The sequence below is a fragment of the Ursus americanus genome, chromosome 20 (assembly GCF_024610735.1).
Source record: "Ursus americanus isolate L20-20 chromosome 20, mUrsAme1.1.p, whole genome shotgun sequence".
NCBI lineage: Eukaryota > Metazoa > Chordata > Mammalia > Carnivora > Ursidae > Ursus > Ursus americanus.
Window position 1 is genome coordinate 8,414,690 of NC_142146.1, and position 25,026 is coordinate 8,439,715.

A 25,026-nucleotide genomic window follows, 5' to 3' on the forward strand; every position below is an offset into this window, starting at 1 on the left:
GGTGCCAAGACCAGAGAGGGAGGTGAACAGACTCTCTCCTGGGAGGAGCAGGCAGAGCCGCCTTCCTCCACTGGGAACCTGGTAGAATGCTAGTTGCCAGGAGACATGGCTCAGCTCTGGGGAACAGCCCTGATGGCTTGATGCTGTTTCTGTGTCCTGTCTGGTGAAGCCCCGACATGCCCCCTGCCCTGCTGAAGACATCTCGGATTCGAGAGCGCTTGGCCAAGCGAGAGCAGCTGAGTAAGAGCCCCAGGGTGGGCCAGGGCAGGGGTTCCTGGGGCCTTCTCGGGGGGTGGGTCGCCTGCTGCAGGGAAGGGACCCTGGCCACAGACCTCACTTCAGCATCTTTTCTAGCAAGGCCTCAGATGGCAATGGCCCTCCGCCTGACACTTCCCCTTTTTGAATGGGCATACAGCCCATGGACAGGACCTGGTTTTGATTTGGGATGGGTGACGGCTCAGAAGGGAGGGCTCCTACTGGGGCCTGGCCCTGGAGAGGTGAGGGAGGCTGCCTGCTGGATTCTGGACTCCCAGGAGGAAGGTCCAGACCAAGGAGAGGCTGTGGAGTGGCTTGTCTGGTATAGTGCTTTGCCAACTCCTGAGGGTTTGGACCTCCTTCCTGCCCTGGAGTCCTGAATCTGCATTCCTGGTTATCACCCAGATTTCATGGAAAGCATGTTGTCTCATGGAAAAGGAGCTGCCTTCTTTCCCCACATTTCCCAGGGCATGCTGGGGGCCCACCAGCAGTTAAGCATCGACATCACAGGCTACGCTAACATGTGGGGCGAGTACTGGGACAACCTCATCTGCACGGTAAGGATAGATGGCCTGAGCCCGGCCTCACCTTTAGGCTTTCCCTCCTCCAACTCCTGGGCCTCAGCCTCTCAGATTCTCCAAGTTGGAAGACAGTGCCCAGTGAGCTTGGGATAGTCATTCGCGTCCACAGCAACCACAGGGATTCAGGCAGGAGGGATTCTCGTGAGCATGACCTTTCATACCTTTTCCATGGGGTCCTATGAGGCTGGGCACACTGAGGGGGGCAGAGGAATCTGATAGGCTACCTACTTGGGCCAGGACTTGAGACCTGGGGGGGGGGCTGTAGGTGTGGAGAAGCAGTAACAGCCTCCCAGAGCCATACTGTCACCTCGCCCGTGGTGCATTCATTCACTCTCCCCTTGGTCCTTCATTCACTCATTCAGTCTGAAGGGGGCACCCGCTGTGCATGGGGTTCCTGTGGAGTCCTCTGGACTGTGGAGGATACAGGGACAAATAGGAACAGATGATCCCACAAGGAGTTCCTAGTTCCGTATGGAGGGGTGAACTATGTCCATTGTTCTGTTGGAGGAGGAAAGACCTTAAACGGTCTGAATGGGGAGCCAGGGAATGCCATGGCAGCAGGGGACGAGAGTGACACAGGATTGGTGTGTGTTTACAGGTGGGAGACCTGCCACCAGGAGTCATCCCGGTGCATATGGCAGTGGTAGGTTGCCCCATCAGCTCCCGGAGGACCACCTGTTATACCACTGACCAGTTGCAGAAGGAACCTGTCATCAGGTGACCCCACCAGCCTCATCCTCTAACCGTTGAAACCCTCTGGCCTCTACCCTGGCTGCCTGTGCTGACCATGTTGCCCTCCAGTGGGCCCAAAGGCTACTGGGTGCCACCCAGCAAGAAAGCCCCAGGACAGGGCTGCCCTGGAAGAGAGGGGCCTCCGAGGCCGCGGCTGCTGTCTGCACATGTCAGAGGGCTTGGGGTGGGGAGAGCAGTAGCAAGTGGTCAGGGTGGCCTGAGGTCTGGGCCAGACCTGGGGCCCCGCACGCCACCAGTTGGGATCTGTCAGTAGGTGCTGGTGTAGAGCGGGGGCACAGAGCGGGTGCTACCAGGGCACCAAGCAGCCCTGGGTCATTGCACACCGGGCACTGCGCGGGGAAGGCCTCCAGCCTAGGTCCTCGTGACTCCAGGAGAGACCACTGCGGCCCTCTTCCCTGCGGGAGCTCCTGTTCCAGCACCCTCTGGGAAGCAGCCCTGCCTGCGCGGTGTGCTGTGGCTGCACTGAACCCGGTCTCCTGCCTCCAGGTTTGGCACCCAGGTCTCTGGAGGAGACACAGTCACCCGGGTCCTTCGCTTGAATAACTCCAGCCCCTGTGGTGAGAGGCTTGTGAGGGAAACCGGGGCTCTCATGACACGTTGTGCCACATGGCGGGCCAGGCTGGGAGGGACGGTGGGGCTGGGGGAAGCTGATGGCCTGTGACTGGGACCCAGGAGTCCAGGTGGCCTGTGGTTACCGAGGGGGGCCCCTGAGGGCCAAGGTGGGGAGCGACCCACTGGTCGGGGTTGGCAGAGATAGCCGCTTCCATGCGTGAGGACAGGATGTGCCCTTGTCCCCCCCGTCCCCCCCCCCAGGGTCTGTGGGGCCGCAGATGCCCTGCTCTCAGCAGGTTCACTTTGCATAAGGACAGACACTGGCGGGGGACACCTCTTCTCATCCCTTCAGCCAGCACTACCTGAGCGATAGCCAGGTGCTGTACAAGCTGCTGGGGATCCAGAGGGAACAGGACAGCAGAGTCTGTCCTGAGAGGCTCTGTGCAGATGGGGCTGCAGCCAGCAGGTTGAGTGCATTAAGGGGGATGGCTGGAGGGTCGCATGGGGTGGGGCGTCCAGGAGGGAGGCTGAACCAGCTGGGCCTGGGGAAGCGTATGGGGATGGAGAGTATCTGGGCCACAGGAAGGACTTCGGCGGTCTGGAGGCGGACCAGGGTTTCCGGCAACTCGGCAACTCGGCAACTCGAGGCTGAGCCACGAGGGGCTGAGCCAGTCTTTGGGGGCAGGGCCTGGGCAGCTCCGACTTTAAGCTCCTTGCCTGTAAGGAATGTGCAGCAGGCAAGTGCCAGCGCTCCAGGACCCTGTTCCGTCTGTCCCTGGGGCTCTGGCCAGTGAGGAAAGGGACACGGAATTCACTGCTCTAATCGACTTTATCAAGAGCTCCTGGCATTTCCAGGGGCACCCGGCTGGCTCAGCTGGTAGAGCATGCACCTCTTGATCTTGGGGTTGTAAGTTCAAGCCCCACACTGGGTGTAGAGATAACTTAAAAGCATAAGAAGAAAAATCTGGTGTCCCCAACAGTTTTACTTCGTAGCTGCTGCAGTATTAGATGCATTTGAGAACAAAATCTCATCTTTGCCCTTCCCTGTTTTTACCCTTTATCACTTTGACATGTTTCTTTGTAAACAACAGAGCGCTGAGCTTTTGAAAAGCCCAACCTGACATTATCTTTTAATAGGAAAAGTCGGTCTATATACTTTTTCCTTATTTTATGATTTTACTTTATTTTACTTCTACTTTCTTTTGCTTTTTGTGACTTTGTGCCATCTTCTCTTCTACCTTCTTTTGTTTTGGTGGTTCCCTTCCTGTCCTCAGGGCTCATCATCACATGCATATTTCTGTCTTTACTGAACTTCCGGGAGTGGAGGTCACTGGTGGCCTTAGTGAGGGGGATTTGGTGGATTTGGTGGATGTAAGAGGCAGGTACCAAGGTAATGACTTGAGGAAATACAAGCTCAGGAGTGTGGACCTGTTCACCAGGTCTCCCACAGGGCTAGCCATGAGTCAGATGTTCGCTGGGGAGTGGCTGAGAGCAGAGTGGGGGAGGCGATGGTGGACAGGGTCCTACAAGCGTGCTATGGAGGGAGAAAAGGTAGTTTGGAAAGGTAGTCTGGCAGAGGGAAACTGTTCAAGGTGGGGAGACTGGGCATGGCTGGCCCCTGAGAGGAGGTGGAAACGGACTGAGGCGGGAGGGAAGGGGCGATGCCTGCTGACAAATGAGGGTGTTGTGATGGGACTTCAGGGACATCTTGATGTGGGGACTTCAGGGAGGTGAGCTGGGGCCAGCAGCCTGGTGCCCAGGAGGCAGCACAGGTATCAGAGAGCAGAGAAGGCATGACAGCGGGGCCGAGGGTCAGTTCAGTTCTCCAGGGTTTGGCTTTGTCAGGTGGTGGAAGATTGGGGAGAAAGGGGGATGAGAATTGTGGCAAAACGGAGGTTGACATGGTGGCATCCAGACTAGCTCAGCTGGGGAAGGAAGTGAGTGCAGTGAGAGCTGATGGAGGGGAGAAGGCAGGGAGAGGGGCTGGAAGGCTTGGGGAAGCTGTGGGGGAGCCCCAGGTACCTGGAGTGGTGCATTTGGATGAGAATCCATAGGGTAGGGCGGGTAGAGCTGATAGAGCAGCTGCCATAGCCTGTAGACTGTTCTCAGGACAAGAATTGCCTGGAAGCAGCATCAGGGAGAAGGCGAGGTCCCCCACTTCCCCCCCGCCCTGAGTATGGGAGAATAGGCAGCAGTGGGGGTTGCGGGGAGGGGGTCCAGGGAAGATTCGTCTGCCCCTTCCTCAGCCCTCACCCCCCCTCCCCAGACATCCGCCTGGACTGGGAGACCTACACTCCAGAAGACAGGGAGGACCGGCTGGTGGAGCTGCTGGTGTTTTATGGGCCACCTTTCCCGCTGCGGGACCAAGATGGGAATGACCTCTTGTGCCCGGAGACTCCTGAGAGCAGCAGCTCCTTCTGGTCCCCAAGCCCCTCCAACGAGTCGGACTCCAGCCACGAAGCTGCCCAGTCTGTGAGCAGGGGAGGAGGGGCAGGGCAGGTTGGCTGCTGAGTTGGGGCCCGTGAGCCTTGAGCCTGTGTGAGCCCCAGCAACTCCCTGATGACAGGCCGAGGACAACTCTGGTGTCAGCGACAGGGCCTCGCAGAAGATCATCTCAGTCGTTCTGCGGGAGCATGACGGGGTGCCCGCTGACCACCTGTACTGCATCAGCCCCAAGCAGGTGGTGAGTGGGGGCGGGGCTGGGAGCTGCATGCAGAGCCTGCACTGGGGGGCAGGTGGCCAGGGGACAGTACTGAGGCTGCTGTCTGTGCCAGGTGATCCCTGCAGGGGGCAGCAGCACCATCTCCATCTCCTTCACACCTATGGTCCTTGGCCCTGATACCCTGCACAAGGTGGAGTGTGTTGGCTACGCCCTGGGCTTCATGAGCTTGGATGATGAGGTGAGCCCTCCTAGCTCGGGTGGGGCCGCGGCCACCGCCTCTCCCGGGTGGCCTGCTGCCTCCTCAGCTCAGGGACTGCCAGTAATGGGGCTTGGGCTCTGCAGGTGGAAAGAGAGCTTCCAGGGAGGAGGCGTCGCCTGCAGGACTTTGCCGCGGGACCCCTGAGGCTAGACCTGTGTAGCTCCGTGAGGCCTGCACAGTGAGTTGGCTGGGCCTCCCGTTACCCCCTGTGGAGAGCACCTTCTCTCTGGGAGCAAAAGGGTGGGAATGGGAGGCAGAAGCCAGCAGGTGAGCCCCCGCAAAGGCTGGCTAGGGCCAGAGGAGCAGAGGGGGACAGCCGGGAGGCCCCCAGGGCCCAGCCGTGGTCCTTGCTGGCAGGCTAAGCGTGGAGCTGGACTACGGCGGTGGCGTGGAGTTCCGGCACCAGGCCAGTGACCTCATCCCGGAGCAGCCCTGTACTGGGGTGAGTGTGCTGCCCCCGCCCCCCCCCCCCAGCCCTGCCAGTCTACCTGGACCTCAGATCACCCTGTGAGCCCTCCTACAGCCCGGAGCCTCCTCCCCCAGAAGTGCCTCCACCCCGGGGACACGGGCTCCAGGAGGGGAGAGCTGCATCCCCGGCCTCCCCCACCTCTGCGGCCACCCAGGTGCTGAGTGAGCGGGTGACCACCCACCATCTGAAGCTGAGCAACACCACCGAGATCCCACAGTACTTCCGGCTCCTGGTCTCCAGGCCCTTCTCTGTTTCTCAAGAAGGGGCCAGCCGACGCCGAGCTCCTCAAGAAGGGGCCAGCCGACGCCGAGCTCCTGGCAGGGAACAGGGCTGTGAGGAAGAGCAGGCCAGGGCGGGCAAGCAGCTGGTGCTCCACCCTCGGGAAAACATGCTGGTCAGTGGGGGCTCTGCAGGCAGTCACCTGGGCCCGAGTTCACCTTCCTCGCACACACATGCACACATGTGGACAGGCGTGTGCCCACCACCGTCACGCGCTTGTGCACATTTGTGTCCGGACACTGCACACTCTCATGGCATCCGCTTCCAGAGTGTCAGGGCGCGGGCACATGTGCTCCTCCCAACTGCACTTCGGTATAGGCATAACCGAGTGCCTGCCATGAGCCAGATGCTGTGCTCAGCGACAGACTCCCCCAGGACCTCAGCCTGGAGGGGAAACATCTACAAAAGAAAGAAGGACGGGCACCCTCGGTTCACTTAGCCTTGGCTCCCTTCTTCAGAGGTAAACTGAGGGGCAGCCCCGAAGCACAGCCAGAGGACCTGTTCTACCAGGGCGCCATGAAACCACAGGCTGTCACCAAGTAAAGGTCCCTTTAAAATGCCCCAGGGAGCCCCAGGGCTCTCAGAGAGAGGATATTTCATAACAGTACTACCTCTCACACTCTGTGTGCTTACGGAACCCAGGCATCAGATCCTGACCAGAATTCTAGCCCCAATTCAGTTCTCCATTGTCCTCCTCACCCAGTCCTGCCCACGCCTGTGCCTCCACTCTTGGTGGGAGTGTTTGATGTGAGCAAATACCACTGCCCCCAACCCTGTGCCTAAGCAGAGCCCTGGCATCCTCCTCCCTGGCCCCTCTCCAACCAGTAGCCCCCACACCGTTGTTGACCTCCTCAGTCTCCATGTCTCCCCACTCTTCATCCCACACCCACAGCCTTGGTCATGCCAAGGGGTAAATGGCAGTTTGCTTGTAGTCTCCCCTCGAGGTTCTCAGCTCCAGAGGGCAGGCGGGTGCTGGGCACAGAGCAGGGTGCCGTGTCTGTGGACTGAATGCACCAGACAGGGCGCTGGGTGGAGGCAGGCGCACTGCTGGGCGGCTCACCGGGCAGGGCTGGCTCAGTCTGGGCTGGCCCTGCAGGCTGGCTGTGGGCAGGGGCCGAGCTGGGGCCTTGCCGGGCAGTGGGGGCCGTGGAGGGAAGGAGGACGGAACTCCAGGTGGGGAAGCTGCCACCTGCCTTCTGCAGCCTAAGGGGACAGCTTAGTTCACGTCTGCTCAGGTGAACGTGTCCTTCTCGCTGTCCCTGGAGCTGCTCTCCTATCAGAAGCTCCCGGCTGACCAGATGCTGCCTGGAGTGGACATTCAGCAGCACGCCAGTGGGGAGAAAGAGATGGTGTTTACTCAGAACCTGATCCTGGAGTTCCCCAACCAGACCACTCAGGTGAGTCCCAGGCCTGCCCCATGTCAGAGAGGGCGGAAACGGGCCAGGCTCTGTTCTCGTGGGTCAGAGGACAGACCCCGACACGGTCTTCAGAAATAAGAGGAGGAGCCCCAGCCCTTGCCCTGAGGGCCTGGTCTGCCCTGCAAGAGGCCTTTCCCTGAGGACACGTGTGGAGAGATGAGGGTCATCCTTCCTTACCTGTCTCAGCTCAGGGTGCCGAGGTAGGGTGGAAATAGGGAAGGCTTCCTGGAGGAGGTATGTGGCATGTGAAGCCTCCCAGCTGGAAGGTACAGGTGAGGAACAGAAAGGAATAGCCTAAGGCGTGGCTTCTAGGGAGGCCAGAAGGAAGAATCCGTTTGTGACCGGGCAGGCCCTCCAGCTTGGTCGTTGGGTGGCTGCTGGGGCCCAGGGGTGGAGAAGGCTGAGGTGATGAGGGGTGTATGGCAGTGCCTGAGGGTGATGGGGGGGGGGGGCCTCCAGGAGCCAGGGCAGATCAGCGCACAGGTGGGGCCTGAGGCCAAGGGAAGAGGTGAGATGGCCTAGAGCCCAGGAGGGGCAGAGGGCTGGGCCTTGGGCCCCCATCGGATGGAGGATGGGCCAGCGGGGGAGGGCGGCCTCACCAGGGAGAAGAAACCACAGAGCTTGATCAGGGCAGGGGGAGTGGGGGTGGACAGAGAGCAGATGGTGTCTTTGGGACCCTTTACTGGCGCAGACCCCACCAGCCTTGGTTTTAGCTGCTGGCACCAGCCCCCTTCCACTCCCTGTGGTGCTGCCTGTGTGCTCCTCAGAAGCTTCAGAACCAGGGGTCAGCAGGGCCCCGTGTCCCTGAGACCCCGGCCCGGAGCCCAGCAGGAGGGGACGAGGACCCCACATTCCAGGCTCTGGCCCCCTAGGTGGTGCCCCTGAGGGCCACGGTGGTCGTTCCCGAGCTGCAGCTCTCCACCAGCTGGGTGGACTTCGGGACCTGCTTTGTGGATGAGGAGCGGGTCCGGGAGGTCAACCTCATGAACCTGAGCGGCTGTCGGAGCTATTGGGCTGTGCTGATGGGTACGTTGTACCTGCCCACCACTTCCCCCACCGCGGGCGGGCACCACCTGGGCTTCCTGCATAGATGGCCGGTCCCCAAATCCCAAGTGATCCCGGGGTTGCCATGCCCCGTGGCACTGAGCCGGACCAGAGGCGCACACCTGAGCTGCGGGGGCCTCTCTGGGTGGCGCCTGGAGCTGCCCATGCTTTGTGTGCTCCCTTCCCTCGGTGCAGGCCAGCAGGAGCCAGATAAGGACCCTGCGGCCTTCAAGGTATCTCCAAACAGTGGGCTGCTGGAGGCACGACTGGTCAATGCTCCCCCAAATACCATCACCCTCCAAGTTTTCTTCACTGCCAGGTACCAGCCTCTCCCAGCCTTGCCCATAGGCTGGGGCCTCCTTCCCAACCTCAGTAAGTGACCTCCACCCTCACAGGAGCAGTGAGCTGTATGAGTCTACACTGGTGGTGGAAGGCATGCTCGGTGAGAAGGCCTGCACCCTACGGCTCCGGGGCCAAGGCTCTTATGATGAGAAATATGTGTCACCCCACCAGCTCTGAGGCTCTCTCCCCTCAGCCCCCCAGCTTTGGAAATAAAACGTGACCTAGAGCTAAGGAACAGGTTTGCTGGGCAGGGGCGCATGCTGGAGGACCTCTGAGAAGCTCTGGGGAGGGAAGGGACCCCCTTGGTGGGCAGTGGTCTTAGCCCAGGCCCTGCCTCATCTGCCCTCAGCATGCAGCTGGGCCAGAGGCAAGACCCGTGACAGCCAGCACTGGCCCTTGGCAAAAACCACAGCCACCAAGATGAGAATACGTATTTACTGTCTGCTGCACTCCTCACCCCCAGGACCCATGTGGTGGCCTGGGTGACCCGACAGAAGGCAGCCCTGAACCTCAGCCACGCCTGTACAGTGGCACCAGTCCCATGTCTGTCCCAGTGCCACTGCCACCAGCAGAGCAGAATGAGGTGGGGCCTTGCTCAGTTTCCAGGGTATTCAAAGACAGCAGCGGCTCCCATCCCGGTCCCGATGCACATGGACACCACCCCGTACGCCCTGTGGAAGCAAGACGGTGTTGGCTGGGTGAAAGCACCAGGGGCAGAGGCCTCGCCACCAAGCTCTGCCCAGAGTTCTGGACATGCAGTTCCCAGACTGCCCACTTAAGCCCACACACAGGGTGGCAGGTACTTGCTGGAGGCCAGGGTGCCCCTCCCCCCGGCCCCCAGGGAAAACAGGGGTCACGGCCCTGCGTTGTCCATTCAGAGTGTGCGCATATACGCTTCCCCCTCAACTACCCCAGCTTACCTCTTCCCACGGCGCTTCAGTTCATTGAGGAGCGTGATGACCTGTCGAGCTCCAGTGCAGCCCAATGGGTGCCCCAAGGCCACTGCACCCCCCAGAGGGTTCACCTTCTCGGGGGGGAGTCCGAGCTTCTCCACACAGTAGACAGCCTGGAAGGAGGCAGAGCATCAGCCACAGTACCGTCCCCAACGCCTGCACATGCCCCCCGGCTCCAGCTCGGCTATCCAGGGCCCAGGCACCAGGGAGAGAAGAAAACTCACCTGGCTTGCAAAGGCCTCGTTGATCTCAAAGATGTCCACGTCATTCACCGTCAGCCCTGGGGGCAAGGGGAAAAGACCTGAGCTGACCCAGTGTCCCCCTGGTAGGACTCTGTCTCCCCAGGGCCCCATCCCACTCATGGCCTAAAGGCTGCTTGGTATTCTAATCCACAGGGGCAGATGGGTGCCAGGTGGGTCAGGAAGGGCTTGGGGTAGGGATGCTAGCCTGGCCCACCTTCACTCTGCAGCACTGGCATGACCTCCCCCCATACCGGCAACAGCACGAGAGACAGGAGTGGGATACAGATAGAGACTATGAAGGAACCACCTTACCTGCTTTTTGCAAAGCTACAGGGATGGCATAGGCAGGTCCAATGCCCATGATGTCAGGTGGGACCCCAACCACCGCATAGGACCTCAGGACCCCAAGGATGGGAAGGCCCAACTCTTCTGCCTTGGACCTCCGGGCCAGCAGGAGGGCAGCTGCCCCATCACTCACCTGACTAGAGTTTCCTAGAGGCAAATCGTAGGGGTTAGGATGCCTCAGGGCAGGGCGGAGAAGCTGCACCTGCACACCTTGCCTGGGGGCTCCAGGCTCCCGGAGAACACCCCGTATGGACACTGCCCCTCCTGGCCCTCCCCAGCCCAGTCTCACCAGCTGTGGTGGAGCCGCCCTTCTTGAAGGCAGGCTTCAGTTTGGCCAGGCCCTCCATGGTGGTGTTGGGGCGGATACCCTCATCCTGGGCCACAGTGATGCTCCTCTCGGTGCCCTTGTCATCATGGACCGTGGTGGTCACAGGTACAATCTCAGCTTGGAAACAGCCCTTGCTCTGGGCTCTGGCTGCCCTGCCAGCACCATGGACAGCCAGGCTCAGGCTCCCTTGAGGTCCCTTCCTCCCAGGGGTCCCTCCCACTGCCTCCACCGCCCCTGCCTACTGGGGAAGACACACAAGCTCAGGCTGCTAAACGTGAGACACGCTCTCCTCGGGGGAGTGGGAGGCCTGAGGCCTTATGGGGCCTTCTTCACCACCAGCCTCCTATCTTCAGATCCTGGCCAATCCCAACCCTGAAGGGCAAGGGGAAGTTTAAATGTGTTGCCTCCCACTTTGAGCCCTTAATCCAAGAGGGACTGAGCCTGCTCAGTTCTCTGGGCCAAACTGAAGACGGAGCCCCAGGAATATTTGTGCTGGGTTCTACCAACTTGTTTGTTCCATCCCAATGGCAAAATTTCATGTGTTCCCCAGTTTCCACACATTTAAAATGACATACACTACACTACTTAATGAATCTTAGTAAACAGTACAAAAGCACAAAGTGTTTTTAGGGTGATCCTTGGAATCATATGCAAGATGTCAGTGCCCAGGGGTTTCCCCTGGGGAAGATCCCAGTTTTCACGAAGTTTTCAAATGTTTCCTTGACCCCAAGTACCTAAGAACCACTTCCTCAGAGAAGCCCACTCCCTTCTTTTGCTGTCCTCTCTAGGCATCTAGGGCTTGTCAACCTCAGCCTGCCCCTTCCCAGAGGCCTGAGCCCCTGGAGGTCTTCTGAGGCTACCCCAGACCCAGGAGTGGTCCAGAAGCTGGAATGCCAGGGTCCCCAGCAGTGCAGGCCCCATCGACCAGGTGAGCTAGAGAAGCCTGTGGCTGCCATATCGAATCACCAAACCACAGACAATCAAAGAACAGTCCTGGCCCTCATTACACTCCTGATGAACAGATTGGGAAACCGAAGCCCAGCTAGGGAGAGACGCAGGGTGAATAGACAGTAACAGGACACGGAAGAACTACCAACGTGCTTCTAGCACACCTTGGCCCCTGCCCACCTCTCCCTCCTGGCAGGCACTAGGCTTGGAAACTGCTCACTGCCCACCTGTAGCCCAAGGGCAGCTCCACCTGAGGCCACTTAATCAGCCTCAAAACCTCTCTCCAGCCTCTTAAACACCGCATTCCAAACAGCACTCACTTTTGCTGGGAAGCCAGGGCAAAGGTATCCTGCTTCTCCCGCGAAATGCCAAACCGCTCAGCTACATTCTCTGAAGTTATCCTAAAACAAAACCAGCACACCGTGGGGACGTGCCCAGCAGCCTGCGGGCCTGGGCCAGGCCACAGAACTCTGCTTGCAACTCTGGATCCCTGCAGCTGTAGGCAGGGGAGGACGGGAGGGCCGGTCCACGCCATGGAGACAGGAGATGACTCAGGGTGGAGTGTGGGGGCACAGAGAGGGAGGCAGCAGTGCTGGCTGGACCCCGAGAAGCTTGTACACCAGAAAGACCAGCCCAGCAGAGGGGCAGATGAGGGAATGGGTGGGGACACTAACTGGCTCCTCTTAGCCAGCTTCTCCTATGCCTTGAGGAAAGCTGCTCTCAGGTGGGGAGAGGAAGGCCCCCATGGCCCTCTGGGAAGGCCACCCACAGGCTTTCTGCTCACTGTGACCAGAGCCGGCCCTCACCCTGGGAACCCAGAGCCACAGCTAGGTCTTCCAACCTGGGCTTCTGGCCTTACAGGCTTCCTGGGAGATGGGGTCACTGGATGTGGAGGCAGCCAGGGCACTGCCCCTCTCTGAGCCTCAAATCTCACATTCAGGGGAGCCATGACTCCCTGCTTATGAATCTGGGGGATGGCCCAGAGGCTCAGCGATGTTGGCTGCAGAGCTAAGGTGCTGAGCAAACACAAGGCACTGTGATGTGGCATCTGATGGGACCCAAGCCCCCTCACCAGTGTGTTCCAACTCAAAGCCCTTCCACTTCAAGTTTCTAGGCCTCCAACAAATCTTTGGCATGCAGCTGCCATGGTTCCTTATGCGACTGGCCCCTCAGGGTGGGAGTAATAGGCTGGGCCACGACTGGAAACCTAGAGGCACAGAGGACCTGGAGGCCTCAGGAAAGGGAAGTCAGAGGCAGCAAGTCCCATCTCCATGTGCCAGCCAAGTAGAACAAAGGCAGGCCACAGATGATCCAAGTTTCTGCACACCTGCTCCAGGCCAGAAAGGGAGCTGAGGGGCACACTCACCCCATAGGAATCAGGCAATCTCTGGCCTTCTCCTTCTCCACCAGGCGTGAGGTAATATTCCCAGGGTTCCCTCTGTCAGCCAGGGACATGGACTCCACCCTGAGGAGGCAGCAGAGGAGGTCGTCACCCTCAGGACTGCCCCGGGGTAGCTCTGCATCCCACGAGTCCTGGGAAACAGCCAGGCGGCCCTGGGAAACCCAGCAGGTTGCCTGGAAACCCTAGGCAGGGCACTGGCTAGCAAGGCAGAGCTGGGGGTGCAGGGCTGCTGAGTCACCTCCACCCCCACACCAGGACAGAGCGCTGCACAGTCCACACTCCCAGGCAGGGCTATGCTTGCCTAACACAAATGCTCCTGCAGCCGGCCGGTGAGCAGTTCCCAAGGAGAGCCTCCTGGTGCCGACCTCATCCAGGAAGCCCGGGCCGTGCCCTCAGGCAGCATAGGTGCAGAGGGTAGAAGAGCCAAATATTTTAGAAGCCATAGACCAAAGGGTGTCTGACCCGCATTGACTAGGAGGTGCTAGGAGCTCAGAGGAAGGGAAGATCTCAGCTTAGAGCTGTCAAAAAGGCCTTCAAAGGGACAGGGGGCACCTCGGTGGCGGAGTCGGTTAAGCATCCGACTCTTGGTTTCGGCTCAGGTCTGATCTCAGGGCTCTGAGATCGAGCCCCAAGTCCGGCACCATACTCAGTAAGGAGTCTGTTTGGGTTTCTCTCTCCCTCTCCCTCTGTTCCCCCTCCCCCCTGCCTCGGGTGAGTGCGAGTGTGCTTTCTCTCTCTCTCAAATAAATAAAGCTTAAAAAAAAAGGCCCTCAAGGAGACGCAGGAACATAGGGCCTCAAGGGATAACCTGTAACTCTAAATGCTTTTCACATGCTCTCTGCTATTTGAAAAGCTTTTCAGATATTAGCTTTCAACAGCATTAGTCACATGACCTATGTCCCAGAGTGGTAGCTGCTGTTATTACTCCGTTTATCAACCAACAGGACTGAGGTAGTTATCCCCGTTTTATAGACGAGGACACTGAGGCTCAGAGAGCTGAGTAATTTGTCCATAGTCACTCAGCAGGGATCCAGATTTAGGTGTCTGGCCCCAGAGCCCATTCCCAACCAGGAAGCCCTGGGCTCTTCATGATCAAAGCCTGTGGGGGATGGTCTTGGCCCAGACCCTCAATACTCTAGAAACATAGTCTTTAACCTGCCTGGGGACTCAGATGCCCTCTAAAGAACTCATGGAGACTGTAGCCTTCTCCTTAAGTTATTCACACCTCTCCCTCCCCCAGTAAGTAGAGGGACATGAGAGAAATCAAAGGGCAGACTGCCAGCGGCCCTTGCCTGGCCGAAGGCTCTGCAGTGTGGTCTCTCTGGCTTTATTTACAAGTGCAGACAACCAGTGCCAGGCAGCACAGTTCCGAGGTGGCCCAACAACACTCTAATCAAGAAATGCTACAAAGAGGAAATGAAAGGCAGAGAGAACGTGTCAAAATCCGGGGGCTGCTCACCTCCCAGAGCCTGCCAGAGCCCTGGCTTTGCCTGCCTCCCGATCCTAGATGCCCACCCCAGACTGGGCCCCAGGGCCCTTCCCCTCCCTGGAGGCACTGCCTGGTACACCTTCTGTGGCTCCAGGTGCTATAGCTGAAGACAGAGCTACAGCTGACAGTGACCGAACCACTACAGAGCTGACCAAGCCCCTCAGAGTCCAGCAGGCAGCTGCCAAGTTTCCACCCTGGTACCAAGGAGGGGGTCAAGGGGACCTACAGCCTCATAAAATGAACAGGCTAGTTATAGAGTAGGCAACGGTCCCTGGATTTAGGGAACCAAAACTGCAGTGTCTCAATAGCATCATAAATCAACAAGGGCCACAGAAGGAAACCCAAAAGCTATATTTTCTCAAAATACTTGCATTTTCCTGCCTGACAAATTTCCAAGAAAGCAAGCTTTTAAAAGCCAATTCCCTTTCCCCACTAGTGCTGAGACGTGTGAGCAATTCCTGAGCACCCAGAGCTGGGGGCTGCTTCTAAGCTGAATTTGTTGGAACCTACTCCCAGCCATCTGCCTAAAAGGGCTAAGGGAGAATTCTATAACCATGGCCTCTGAGAACTCAGGACATGAAAATTAGTTTTATTATTAGAAGCTGGTTAGTAAGCTCTGGCAGAAAGAAATTCTTACCCACAAGCCATGCCAATGTCATAAGACCCATTTCTGATGCCACCTGCAACAAAAGCATTTCATAAACATTCTTTATCAGAGTCCATCTGTTCTGGAAACAGAGGAGCTTCTTCCCCACCTGGTCTCTAAAAGGACTCGGCCCCAGCCTCAGAGATGGTAAGACCCAGGTGTCCAAAAAGGCTGGGTGCAGTGGCAAGGGGCTCTTCCAGACAGTCCTCTCAGAAATCCTTATTGCCTGCCCAATAGACAGTGACCTTGCTGACCCAAACCAATGGAACCAGGACCCAGGCCAAGCTGTAGCAGTGGGCACCCACCCCGTCACAACTTACCAGCTATGCTGGCCACCGCCTGGAGCCCAGATGAACACTGTCTATTGACAGTGGACAAAGGCACAGTCTCTGGGATGTCACTGAAACAGAAAGTGAGACCACAGTCAGTCCCCTCTCCTCTGCCAGGCTCTCATGGAAAGCAGGCCTATGCTCCTGGTCAATAGGACTGCCCCATCAAGGGGTGCAAAACCCAGGGGAACAAACAGCCCTGTCCCCTCTCCAGGCCAGATCCATATTAGGCAGACCCCATCTCTGCAGTCACTTGCTCCCCAGGGCCCCACAAATACATGCTCTTTCCTTCTGTGATTCTTCTCAACCAAGGCTGAGAATAGCCCAAAGGCAAGGAAAACTGGTTGGGCCACAGGGATCCTTTTTTCTCTTCCTTTGAAGATTAAAAAAAAAAAGAAAACTATACATCCGTTTCCTCAAAAAAAAAGAAAAAAAAAAACAGGGAACAGGATCTGTTGCTGGGGCAGAGAACCAGGGCAAAATAAATAAATAAAAATTTAAAAATTTAATAAATAACTCACTCAAGCATCAGCCTTACCAGTAACTATACAGCTAGCCCTATATGTTCCCACTCTCCCTGGAAGGTCTGTTCTCAGCTGGACAAAGAACCCTTTATAGGTACCAAGTATTCTAACGTCCCTTGTTTGGGCATGTTCCCCTAGGTTTCCACACTGGTCCCAGGCCTAGAAGCTGGTGGGGCTGTCCCTCCTGATGTAACCTGCCCTGACCAAGGGTATAAAACCCTGAGAAAAATCCCAGGCCCTCCTCAGACCCATGGACTCAGAACTTCAGGGGGTGAACGTGCTCTGGTGATTCTGGTGTGCAGCCCGGGTCAGCAACACGTGAGCTAGTGCCCAGGCCAGGCCCTGCTGAGAGTCTCTCAGGGGGGCCTCCTAGGCCCATGCAGCCTGTGTAACCCATCCCAGGTCTCCTAACTCCTTACTAGCTAGTTACTACCTAGTTATCACCTCTTCATCCAATCTACCAGCTGTTCACTAAATACCTGGCCAATACAAAGCACCACCTGAGGGATGCTGACACGCCCTAGAGGATGGCCAACCAACACACAGAAAATGGATCAGCTAGCAGAGACTGAAATAACCGTGCAGAGAGAGGAGGTAGGGAGAGCACTACAAGGGGACAGAATGACCAACACAGGGAAGGCAATGGGCAGACAGGTGGGCTGAAAGAGGAAAAGTCAAGGCAAACAAACAGCTGGGAGATAAGGCTGGATGGTAAGTCTGGAGCCAGATCGAGAGAGTTCTTGAACTCCATGCTAAGCAGTCTGAACCTCTCCTAGTCCTCAGAGGTTTTGTCAATTTTCCTGTTCCATCACTGGCTAATGTCCTATTATTTCTTCTCCAGGTAGTAGGGAGTGCAAAGTTAAGTGGTTCTTAAATCTACACATGACAATAATTTAAGCCCTCCTCCCTTGTCTTGGAATAGCAAGTGGTGAAGGGCAAGTTTCCCAGGGCCCCTCCTGGGCTGCCCCTCACCCCAGGGTTCTGCCACATCCCCAAGTCTACCCCTTGAAGGTCTCAGCTTGCTCAACCAGCTTTAAAAAGTTCAAAGTCACTCTTTAGTGTGCCTTCCTGGTTAGTTACCTGGCAAAAGAGGACAGAGTCCACACTTACAAAAGGCAAAGCAACAATTTGACTTTGGCTAAATCATTAGGACACAGAGGCTTTTGCTCTAGTCCCAAAGGTGCTGTTTGTCCTGGCTCAGTGCCCATAATGCAACCTTCCTTCAAAGTAGGGGAGGGGCACCTGGCTGGGTCAATCGGTAGAGCACGCAACTCAGGGTCCTGAGTTCAAGCCCCACACTGGGCACAGAGGTTACTTAAAAAAACAAAACAAAACAAAACAAAAAACTCCCAAAACCACCAAAGACAATGCCAAAGTAGGGGAAAGGTAGTGTCCACAAAAGCAGGGTGCCAAGGACCCTGGCTGCATCTGGGTCTGCTGTCCAACCTGATCCTCTTCCACTCATAGGCTGAGTTCCCTGGGGCCTGAGCCTACTCAAGAGCCAAAATGGCCAAACCCCAGCTAGAACTAGAAAAGTTTACCTCAGAAACTGAGCAATTCGGGCCATGATTGCTCCGGCCCCCGGCTGAAGCACATTTCCTGTGGACAACAAACCTTTATTCAGTGCCAGATAGTGTTCTAGACACTAAGGTAAAGTTGTGAATACTAGAAAGGGGATATTCCAGATCTTCCTTCAACAACACAAGCCCTCAGCAGGCTCCCTTGGGGCTCTGGAATTTCAAGGAGCCGGTCATACAGCAGCTTGCCCTGGTCATACAATTAAACCCAGTCCCCAAGAGTCATAAGCTCCCTTGCCCTGCACCCTGCTTTCCCAAATCAATGCACAGTGGGCAGGCTGGCTGCCTGCTTTTCAAGGAAACATGGAAAGAAGATTGCAATGCAAAGCTTGCAGTCAATGAACTTGTCTTGTCAGTTAGGAAAATGAATTTCTGAAAATGCACACCTCTCTGTGTGTCCTCAGCCAAACCCTGCTGGCATTTCAGTGGTGGAACAGTGATTCCCCATCTAAGGATGGGACCTACTTGATAGGAGTCTGGCCAAGTTCTGATGTTTTCAGGCTAGAGGAGTAGGGTTGGAGGTAAAGGGTTGGACTGAATGTCAAGAGGCTCTGGATTCAGGTTCAGTCTCTGGGGCAAATTTTCCAGAACCTAATGTCTTTATCTGTGAGGGGCTGAACTACATGGTTTTTGATGGTCCTTCTGTTCTGTGGTGGCACAGGCAGGATGGGTTGGGGAACGCTGACCCCTGTCTCCTATGGTGTCCGCAAACTCCTGTGCCAACAGCTTGGGTGTTACAATGCCATGGAGATGGCTGCTTTCCATCATACTTAACAGACAGAACGTGCTTGGGTAGGGGTGGAGGGGCAGAAAGTGCCTGGAGGCGGGAGGGAAGGATAGGATCTAGCCCTAAAGAAACGATTCAATTCACTGCATGGAGTCCCTCGACATTCCCCTCAGTGAAAGCACCTGGAAGGTGCCTGGAGGGTGTTTGAGGAGGGCTCTGGCCCGATGGATGGCGCGGAGGACCAAGTCCAGGGCCTGGGCAGTGTGCTCACCCACGCAGATATCCCCCAGCTGGGCTGGGCTCAGCTTGACGTCCCGGAGAACCGCGGTCATGACAGCAGAGAGAAGCTCATCAGGGGTGGTGTCCTGCAGCGGGAGGCGCGGCCACGGTGATCCCCCGCCAGCAGTGCACGGGGTTCCCGGGACCCCCGCTCCCCCACCCCACAGAGAGACACAGAGCGGTCACAGCTCGGGCGCGGAGCCACCTCCGACGCCGAGGGACCAGACCCCAGCCGGCTCAGGCCCGCCGTCTCCCACCCGCGCCCGGACCCAGGGCCCTCACCTTGAAGCCGCCGCGGCCCCCTCGGCCAATGGCCGTGCGCCGCCCGTGCACCACCACCACGTCCTCGGGCGACACTCGCGGGGCACCACTCAAGCACGGCGCTGCCTGCGGCGCCGGCTCCCCCTTAGAATGAGGGTGGCCCGTCAGGTGGCCCAGCACCACCTGCAGCCTCCGCATCGCGCGACTCGGCCCAGTAGACCTCACCGTCCGCAAGGAACAGCGTAGAGCTAACAGATGGCAGCCCGCGCAGGCGCAGACCCTGATTCCTTAACCTTGCCCACAGCCCCGCCCCGAAGTCTCGCCCACCTCCCACCTCAGCCAACCAGAAGGGGTGTCTACCTCAAGTCCCACCCCCGGCTTCTAATCAAACCAGCAGAGCTCTTGTTTTGGTAGAGAGTCTTACCCCCTCAAAATCCCGAAGCCCCGCCTGGGATAGCCTAAACCGGCCAACCAGGAGGTGGACACTTCCGAAGCCCCGCCCAGAAATGCCGGCAGGAAACCTTTCCCCTAGCAGTCTGCCTACTGAAGAGTCCTTTCGGTGTCTTGTGGGTTTGTTTGTTTGTTTTTAAAGATTTTATTTATTGGGGCGCCTGGGTGGCTCAGTCCGTTGAGCGTCTGCCTTTGGCTCAGGTCATGATCCCGGGTTCCTGGGATTCCGCCCGCATGGGGCTTCCTGCTCAGTGGGGAGTCTGCTTCTCCCTCTGCCCCTCCCCTCCGTTTGTGCTCTCTCGCGCGCTCTCTCTCGAATAAATATATAATCTTTAAACATTTTTTACTTATTTATTTGAGAGAGAGAGCCCGAGCGCAAGAGCTGGGGGAGGGGCAGAGGGGAAGGGAGAGTATCTTAAGCTGACTCCATAATGAGCATGAAACCCACATGGGGTTTAGAACTGTAGGCCCTGAGATCCTGACCTGAGGTGAAACCAAGGATCAGAAGCTCAACCACTGAGCCACCCAGGCGCTGCATGACCCTTTCAGTATCTTGAAATAAAATCCGCCGTAGCCGGGGCTGTTTCCCCTATAACCCTGCGCACTGCAGGTTACCAAACCCAGGAGGAGGAGACAGCCAGCACCAACCCCAACCCGCCCGCCCACGGCTTCCTGCTTGGGCAGGAGGCGTGGACTCTTAATTCCTCTTCCCCCTTGTTTTCTCTGCTGTTCCCGGATCTCAGCACCCAAGCTGGGGATCTTAAATAATTTGCAGAGGCCCCAGACCCTTACCCCGACGTGCTTGTGCTCTCCTGGGAAGTCTTTCGAGAACACGGAGGGAATTGGGGACCGGTACGGCAGGAGAACAGATCGTATAAAGTTGTTGAGATGTGACAAACTTCCTATCTAAGGAGAGTACCATGCACCTACCAATTTTACAGTGGTTTGGGTTTATTTAATTAGTGTCCACCTCCCACACTAGGCTGGGGTCTTCACCGAGGCAGGGAGGGGATTGTATCCGGGGTGCCTGCAACATGCTTGACACTTAGTAGGTGATCACTAAATACCTACTAACTGAAAGACCAGAGCTCCTTATGGCAGGACTGTGTTTCCCATCCCCCCAACCCCCCACCACTCTAAAAAGCAAGGACAGCTGCCCCCTTGACTCCCAATAGTAATGTGTTCCCTCGACCCCACAGAGTAGTACTGGGTTTCTCCTAGACACCAAAGGCCAGGGTGCCCTGTTACCCCCAGCCCCAGAGGGGTTCCCACCTTTCAAAGGCAGGGCCATGGCATGCCTCAGACTTCAGAAGGGAGTATACCCTTTCCCACCTCACCTCTGGATCGTGCCTTCCCAAGAGATCCAGGGACGGGCGTGAGGGGGGGGGGATGTCTCCTCCTTTGCCCCCTCCCCGCCATCCTCGAGGGCAATACCATATCAACCCCTCAGATCCCCCACAGAAAGGATGTTAATTTACAAGACCCCAAAGAGCAAGGCCCCTATTTCCTACAACCCCCAAAGTAGGGTCGTGTGACGCCCCTCCGCCCCCGCACTAGACCCCGGAGGACTGGTCGGTGGGCCTCCACAGACCTCAAACGGCAGGTCTCCGGTTCCCATCTCCCCTGTTGCCCCAAACCCCGAGAGCGGAGGTGGGGCATCCCCACCTTCACACAGCTGCTGGGGCTCCAGATTGAAGGGCAGGGCGGCGCTTCTCGGAAACAGAAACCGGCGGGGCGGGGCCGGGGGCGGGGGCGGGGGTGGCGGTAAAGGAAGGAGGAAGCGCGGACAGGCGACGCGACCCGACAGCGCTGAGGCTCCGCGGTATCCCGCCATGGCTGCAGAAGTCTCCGGCGCGGAGTCCGCGTCCGCGGTCTGCTCTACGTCCTCCCTGCCCCTGGCTGCTCTCAACGTGCGAGTGCGGCGCCGCCTGTCGCTGTTCCTGAACGTGCGGACGCAGGTGGCGGCCGATTGGACCGCGCTGGCCGAGGAGATGGGCTTCGAGTACTTGGAGATCCGGCATCTGGAGACGCACGCTGACCCCACGGGCAAGCTGCTGGACGACTGGCAGGGACGCCCTGGGGCCTCGGTGGGCCGCCTGCTTGAGCTGCTCACCAAGCTGGGCCGCGAGGACGTGTTGGTGGAACTGGGGCCCAGCATCGGTGAGGACACGCGCTTCCGGGCCTCATACCTAGGGCGATGAGGGAGCTGACCTTCACCAGCCTCAGCATCTAACCTCCCCTGGAGAGGTCCTCCTTTTCTGCCTGGGGTGGGGTGGGGGCGCTGGAGGCAACCCGCACAGGTGGTACCACCGTGTGAGGCCAGGTCCCTCCTTCAGTGGGGTGATAGGAACTGGAGAAAGGGGGTGAAGGCTGGGGAGAGGCAGAGAACATAGGGAAACATCTTAGGCAAAGGCTTTCAGGTAGGGCCAGGAGTCAGAATCGGGGTCCTTTGTGGGGGAGTCAGGACTGCTTCAGGTAGAGCAACAGGGCAGGTGAGGGACTGAAAGCTGACAGTCATGGAAACCTCAGGTCCCTGAGAAATGCACCCCTTCCTGCCACTCGCTGGCACATAATATGCATGCATAGGTGTAGGAACAGCGGCCCACAGGTGATGCATCTTGCTTGGTTGGGGCCTCTGCCCTCACTGCACATAACCTCTGGGTCTCCTGAGCCGTTCTTGCATGCCCAGTCCCCTGCTCCTATCAGCCATGGGTCCTAGAAGCAGCAGACCTTGGGTTCTACTCTGTGGAGTTCTAGGAAGGAGGGCCAGGACAAAGGGACAGAAAGACACAAGCCTGGCCTTGATGACTTTCCAGATGACCAGAATAGCGATGACATCCCTTTGGGATGGTCAGAGCCAGATGGGAACTCAACTTTTCAGAGCTATTGAACTGTGGATGGCACCAGTTTGCCAGAAAAGGCCTGGAGCACATCATAGTTAAGGGAGTGGGAAAAGGGCTGGATCCTAACTGTGGGTAGGCATGGGACAAACGGGAGGAGACTGCCACACCCTGTCTCTTCTCCACAGAGGAGGATTGCCAAAAGTATATTCTGAAACAGCAGCAGGAGGAGTCTGAGAAGCCCTTACAGGTGCCTGCTGTAGACAGCAGTGACCCACGGACACCAGAGCGGGGCGGCATCACCATGCTTGATGACCCCTTGGGTAAGGATCCAATATTGCTCCCCAGGTGTGACAGGTGGGCCATCGGATATTGTGTTAGAAAGCATAGATTTTGAAAGCAGGTGGGCTGTGGCCTCTTGGGCAAGTCACTCAATCTCCCTGATTGATCTCCCCATTTCCTCACCTAAGAAATGGGAAGAATAGTAATCCTACCTCTGAGGTGGTATGAGACTCATGAAACGATGTGTCTGTTTCATGGTCAACCCAGGGCTTGGCCCCCGGAGGGGGAGGGGTGAGGGGAGAGACACTCATCTTCCCTCTCCTAGGTAAGGGCATTTTCTCTTAGTGTCGTCTCAGGATTGGTGTAGGGTTCAGAATGAGGGTCACCTAGACTGGGGTTCCTGGCTGGGCTCCTCGCCTGTAGAGCTTTGACATCATCCTTGTGCTCTGCACCCAGGGCAAATGCCCGAGCGTTTTGATGCCTTCATCTGCTACTGCCCCAGCGATATCCAATTTGTTCAGGAGATGATCCGGCAGCTGGAACAGACAAACTATCGGCTGAAGTTGTGTGTATCCGATCGTGATGTCCTGCCTGGCACCTGTGTCTGGTCCATTGCCAGTGAGCTCATTGAAAAGAGGTTGGCTAAGTGGCCAGGGGGCAGGTGGGTGGGTACACAAAGCCCTGCCTGAGAGATCCAGATGCTGGGATTCTCCTAGCCGGGCCCTGTCTAGCTTGGGCACAGTAGACTCCTCATGAGTCTGTCCCCTGGGGGTGTGCTGAACTAGGTTGCCACAGTGCCTGCAGCCTGTCCACTCTCCCTTAGGTGCCGCCGGATGGTGGTGGTTGTCTCTGATGATTACCTGCAAAGCAAGGAATGTGACTTCCAGACTAAGTTTGCACTCAGCCTCTCTCCGGGTAAGCACTGCCTTTGCCACGGAGGAGTGGGTGGGCAGGGCCTTAGGATGCCTTCGGTCCCTCACCAAGGGCGTGGATGCAGCACCAAGGAACTCCTGTAGGTTTCTGCACACCTGAGCATGTGTGTACACAACTGCCTCCTGTGTGGGTGAATGTGTGCCAGGGGTGCTTATTGGGGGGGAGGGCTGTTAACCCCTGGGCTGGGGACTGATCCCTCCACTACTGTGGGGTGAGGGCCTGGTGCCAGCTCGGAACTCTTTGGCTTGCAGGTGCGCATCAGAAGCGATTGATCCCCATCAAGTACAAGGCAATGAAGAAAGAGTTCCCCAGCATCCTGCGGTTCATCACCGTCTGTGACTACACAAACCCCTGCACCAAGTCCTGGTTCTGGACTCGCCTCGCCAAGGCCCTGTCCCTGCCCTGAGGACTGCCGTGGGACCCTGGTCGTGTGTGCATCTATCTGTCTGCCCGTACATGTACTTCTGCCTCTGCTTCCTCCTGCAGTTGTAGGGGTAATCTGTGCTCCACTTGCCTCTCAATTCCTGGAGATGCCAATCCTGCAGACACACCTGTAGCCACTGTACATAGCTGTGGGCATGGCATTTCATGTCCCGCACGGAATCAGTGGCTATAAGTGGCATGTCCGCATGCTGGGTTATCAGCCAAGACAGTGAAATCCAGAGCCACTGGCACTAAAACGACCAGTGGAACCAGCCCTGACCTGTCCACACATCTTAGGCCTCAGTTTCTCCACCTGAGAACTAAGTAGAGTGGGGAGAACTGGCAGTAGCTGGGTTTGAATCACTATCGAGGGGGCCTAACCTTGGACAAAGGTGGGACACACTTGTATTCCTTCTCTTTTTTTCCCTCTTCATTGAAACTTAACTCTGGAAAGAACCCTATATGCCAGCATATTTGTGCCTTCAGTGAAGCACAGAGCAAGAAAGAGCTGCTTGAACTCGCAGAGCAAGTAAGCTGCAGCCACAGCTGTTCTTCTCTCCCAGGGGACTTGTATGCTCGTTATCTTCAAGCTCTCCCAGGGGGAGAAAATGTCATGGTCTCAGATCTCTGTCCCAGGGCAGACCCTAGGACCCTAAATCTAATAGAAAATGTGTCTTTGCTGCTCCACACCCAGCCAGGGCTAGGGCAAAGTACCTTTCCTCAGGGTCTGGGAGGACCTGGAGGCCCCTCTCTGCATGATCCTGATGAAGCACTTAGCTAACCATGCACTTATCCTCACTTTGGTCTTGGGGATTATTTTTAAACAATTCGAAAAAAGTATCTTTCATACCTGTTTTGTATGCACAGAGAATTTCAAAGACAGCGGAGATATGCCTATGTGTATCCTTTCTTTTCTGTATCCTGGGTTTATAATAAAGAGTTCTATACTTTTGGAATAGCAGGTAACATTTGTGTCTGGGAGTTTGGAAGCAGTAACCTGGGATAAAGCTCTCCTGGGTAAAAGAAATTGGCCCATTGGGTAGGCTCTAGTGGGTTTGGCAGGGGCTTCCAGAAGGCTGGGCCTCCTCCTCACAGGTCCCAAGCCTCACCAGGGCTGCAGGCAGAACCAGGAATAGGGGCCTCAGTTCCAGACTCTGGGGAGACAGCTCCGCTCCACCACGCTTGGTCTTCCCTGGATTGTGCCACATTTCTGGGTTCTTGCTTGGCCCTTCTGGGCTCTAAGGAAAGTCTGGAGAACTTCCATTCCAGCCGACAGATCTCTGGAGAAGTCAGTTATCAATAATGGTCATCCTTAAGCATATCTCGGTTAATCCTGAAGACTTTGACCTATTTTTACTCTTATTTTTTTTAAGATTTATTTATTTATTTATTTTTTAGAGCGAGAGCGTGAGTGAGCATACATGCAGGTGGCAG

General features: G+C 57.0%; 3 protein-coding genes across 4 annotated transcripts in view; 2 read left to right on the forward strand and 1 right to left on the reverse strand.

The window, feature by feature from the left end:
- Window positions 1-8,840, forward strand: part of DLEC1 (DLEC1 cilia and flagella associated protein) — a 75,845-nt gene extending 67,005 nt beyond the window's left edge. The window contains exons 24-37 of the mRNA XM_045798236.2: window positions 170-240; window positions 661-812; window positions 1,435-1,553; window positions 2,076-2,146; window positions 4,408-4,613; window positions 4,708-4,824; window positions 4,916-5,041; window positions 5,146-5,240; window positions 5,420-5,504; window positions 5,686-5,925; window positions 7,046-7,207; window positions 8,101-8,254; window positions 8,468-8,591; window positions 8,668-8,840. Coding sequence (XP_045654192.2) covers window positions 170-240; window positions 661-812; window positions 1,435-1,553; window positions 2,076-2,146; window positions 4,408-4,613; window positions 4,708-4,824; window positions 4,916-5,041; window positions 5,146-5,240; window positions 5,420-5,504; window positions 5,686-5,925; window positions 7,046-7,207; window positions 8,101-8,254; window positions 8,468-8,591; window positions 8,668-8,791 — 1,846 coding nt within the window. The 3' untranslated portion in view covers window positions 8,792-8,840. The remainder of the gene's footprint in view (window positions 1-169; window positions 241-660; window positions 813-1,434; window positions 1,554-2,075; window positions 2,147-4,407; window positions 4,614-4,707; window positions 4,825-4,915; window positions 5,042-5,145; window positions 5,241-5,419; window positions 5,505-5,685; window positions 5,926-7,045; window positions 7,208-8,100; window positions 8,255-8,467; window positions 8,592-8,667) is intronic.
- Window positions 8,841-9,035: 195 nt separating this feature from the next.
- Window positions 9,036-18,934, reverse strand: ACAA1 (acetyl-CoA acyltransferase 1). 2 transcript variants are annotated; one of them, XM_045798238.2, is made up of 12 exons: window positions 18,686-18,934; window positions 18,396-18,489; window positions 17,362-17,419; window positions 15,288-15,367; window positions 14,959-15,001; window positions 12,797-12,895; window positions 11,751-11,831; window positions 10,444-10,634; window positions 10,122-10,301; window positions 9,792-9,847; window positions 9,535-9,680; window positions 9,036-9,285 (listed from the first exon to the last, which is right to left on the reverse strand). In XM_045798238.2, exons 1-12 carry the CDS (start codon window positions 18,860-18,862, stop codon window positions 9,210-9,212), a joined length of 1,281 nt encoding a protein of 426 aa, XP_045654194.1. In that variant the 5' UTR covers window positions 18,863-18,934; the 3' UTR covers window positions 9,036-9,209. The 2 variants fall into 2 exon arrangements, with proteins under 2 accessions (XP_045654194.1, XP_087726215.1); XM_087870089.1 differs by lacking the exon at window positions 10,122-10,301.
- A 1,928-nt stretch (window positions 18,935-20,862) lies between these two features.
- Window positions 20,863-24,548, forward strand: MYD88 (MYD88 innate immune signal transduction adaptor). The gene is made up of 5 exons (XM_045798235.2): window positions 20,863-21,274; window positions 22,143-22,277; window positions 22,693-22,873; window positions 23,060-23,151; window positions 23,421-24,548. The coding sequence occupies exons 1-5, from the start codon at window positions 20,947-20,949 to the stop codon at window positions 23,573-23,575; spliced, it is 891 nt and encodes a 296-aa protein (XP_045654191.1). The 5' UTR covers window positions 20,863-20,946; the 3' UTR covers window positions 23,576-24,548.
- The last annotated feature ends 478 nt before the right edge of the window (window positions 24,549-25,026 follow it).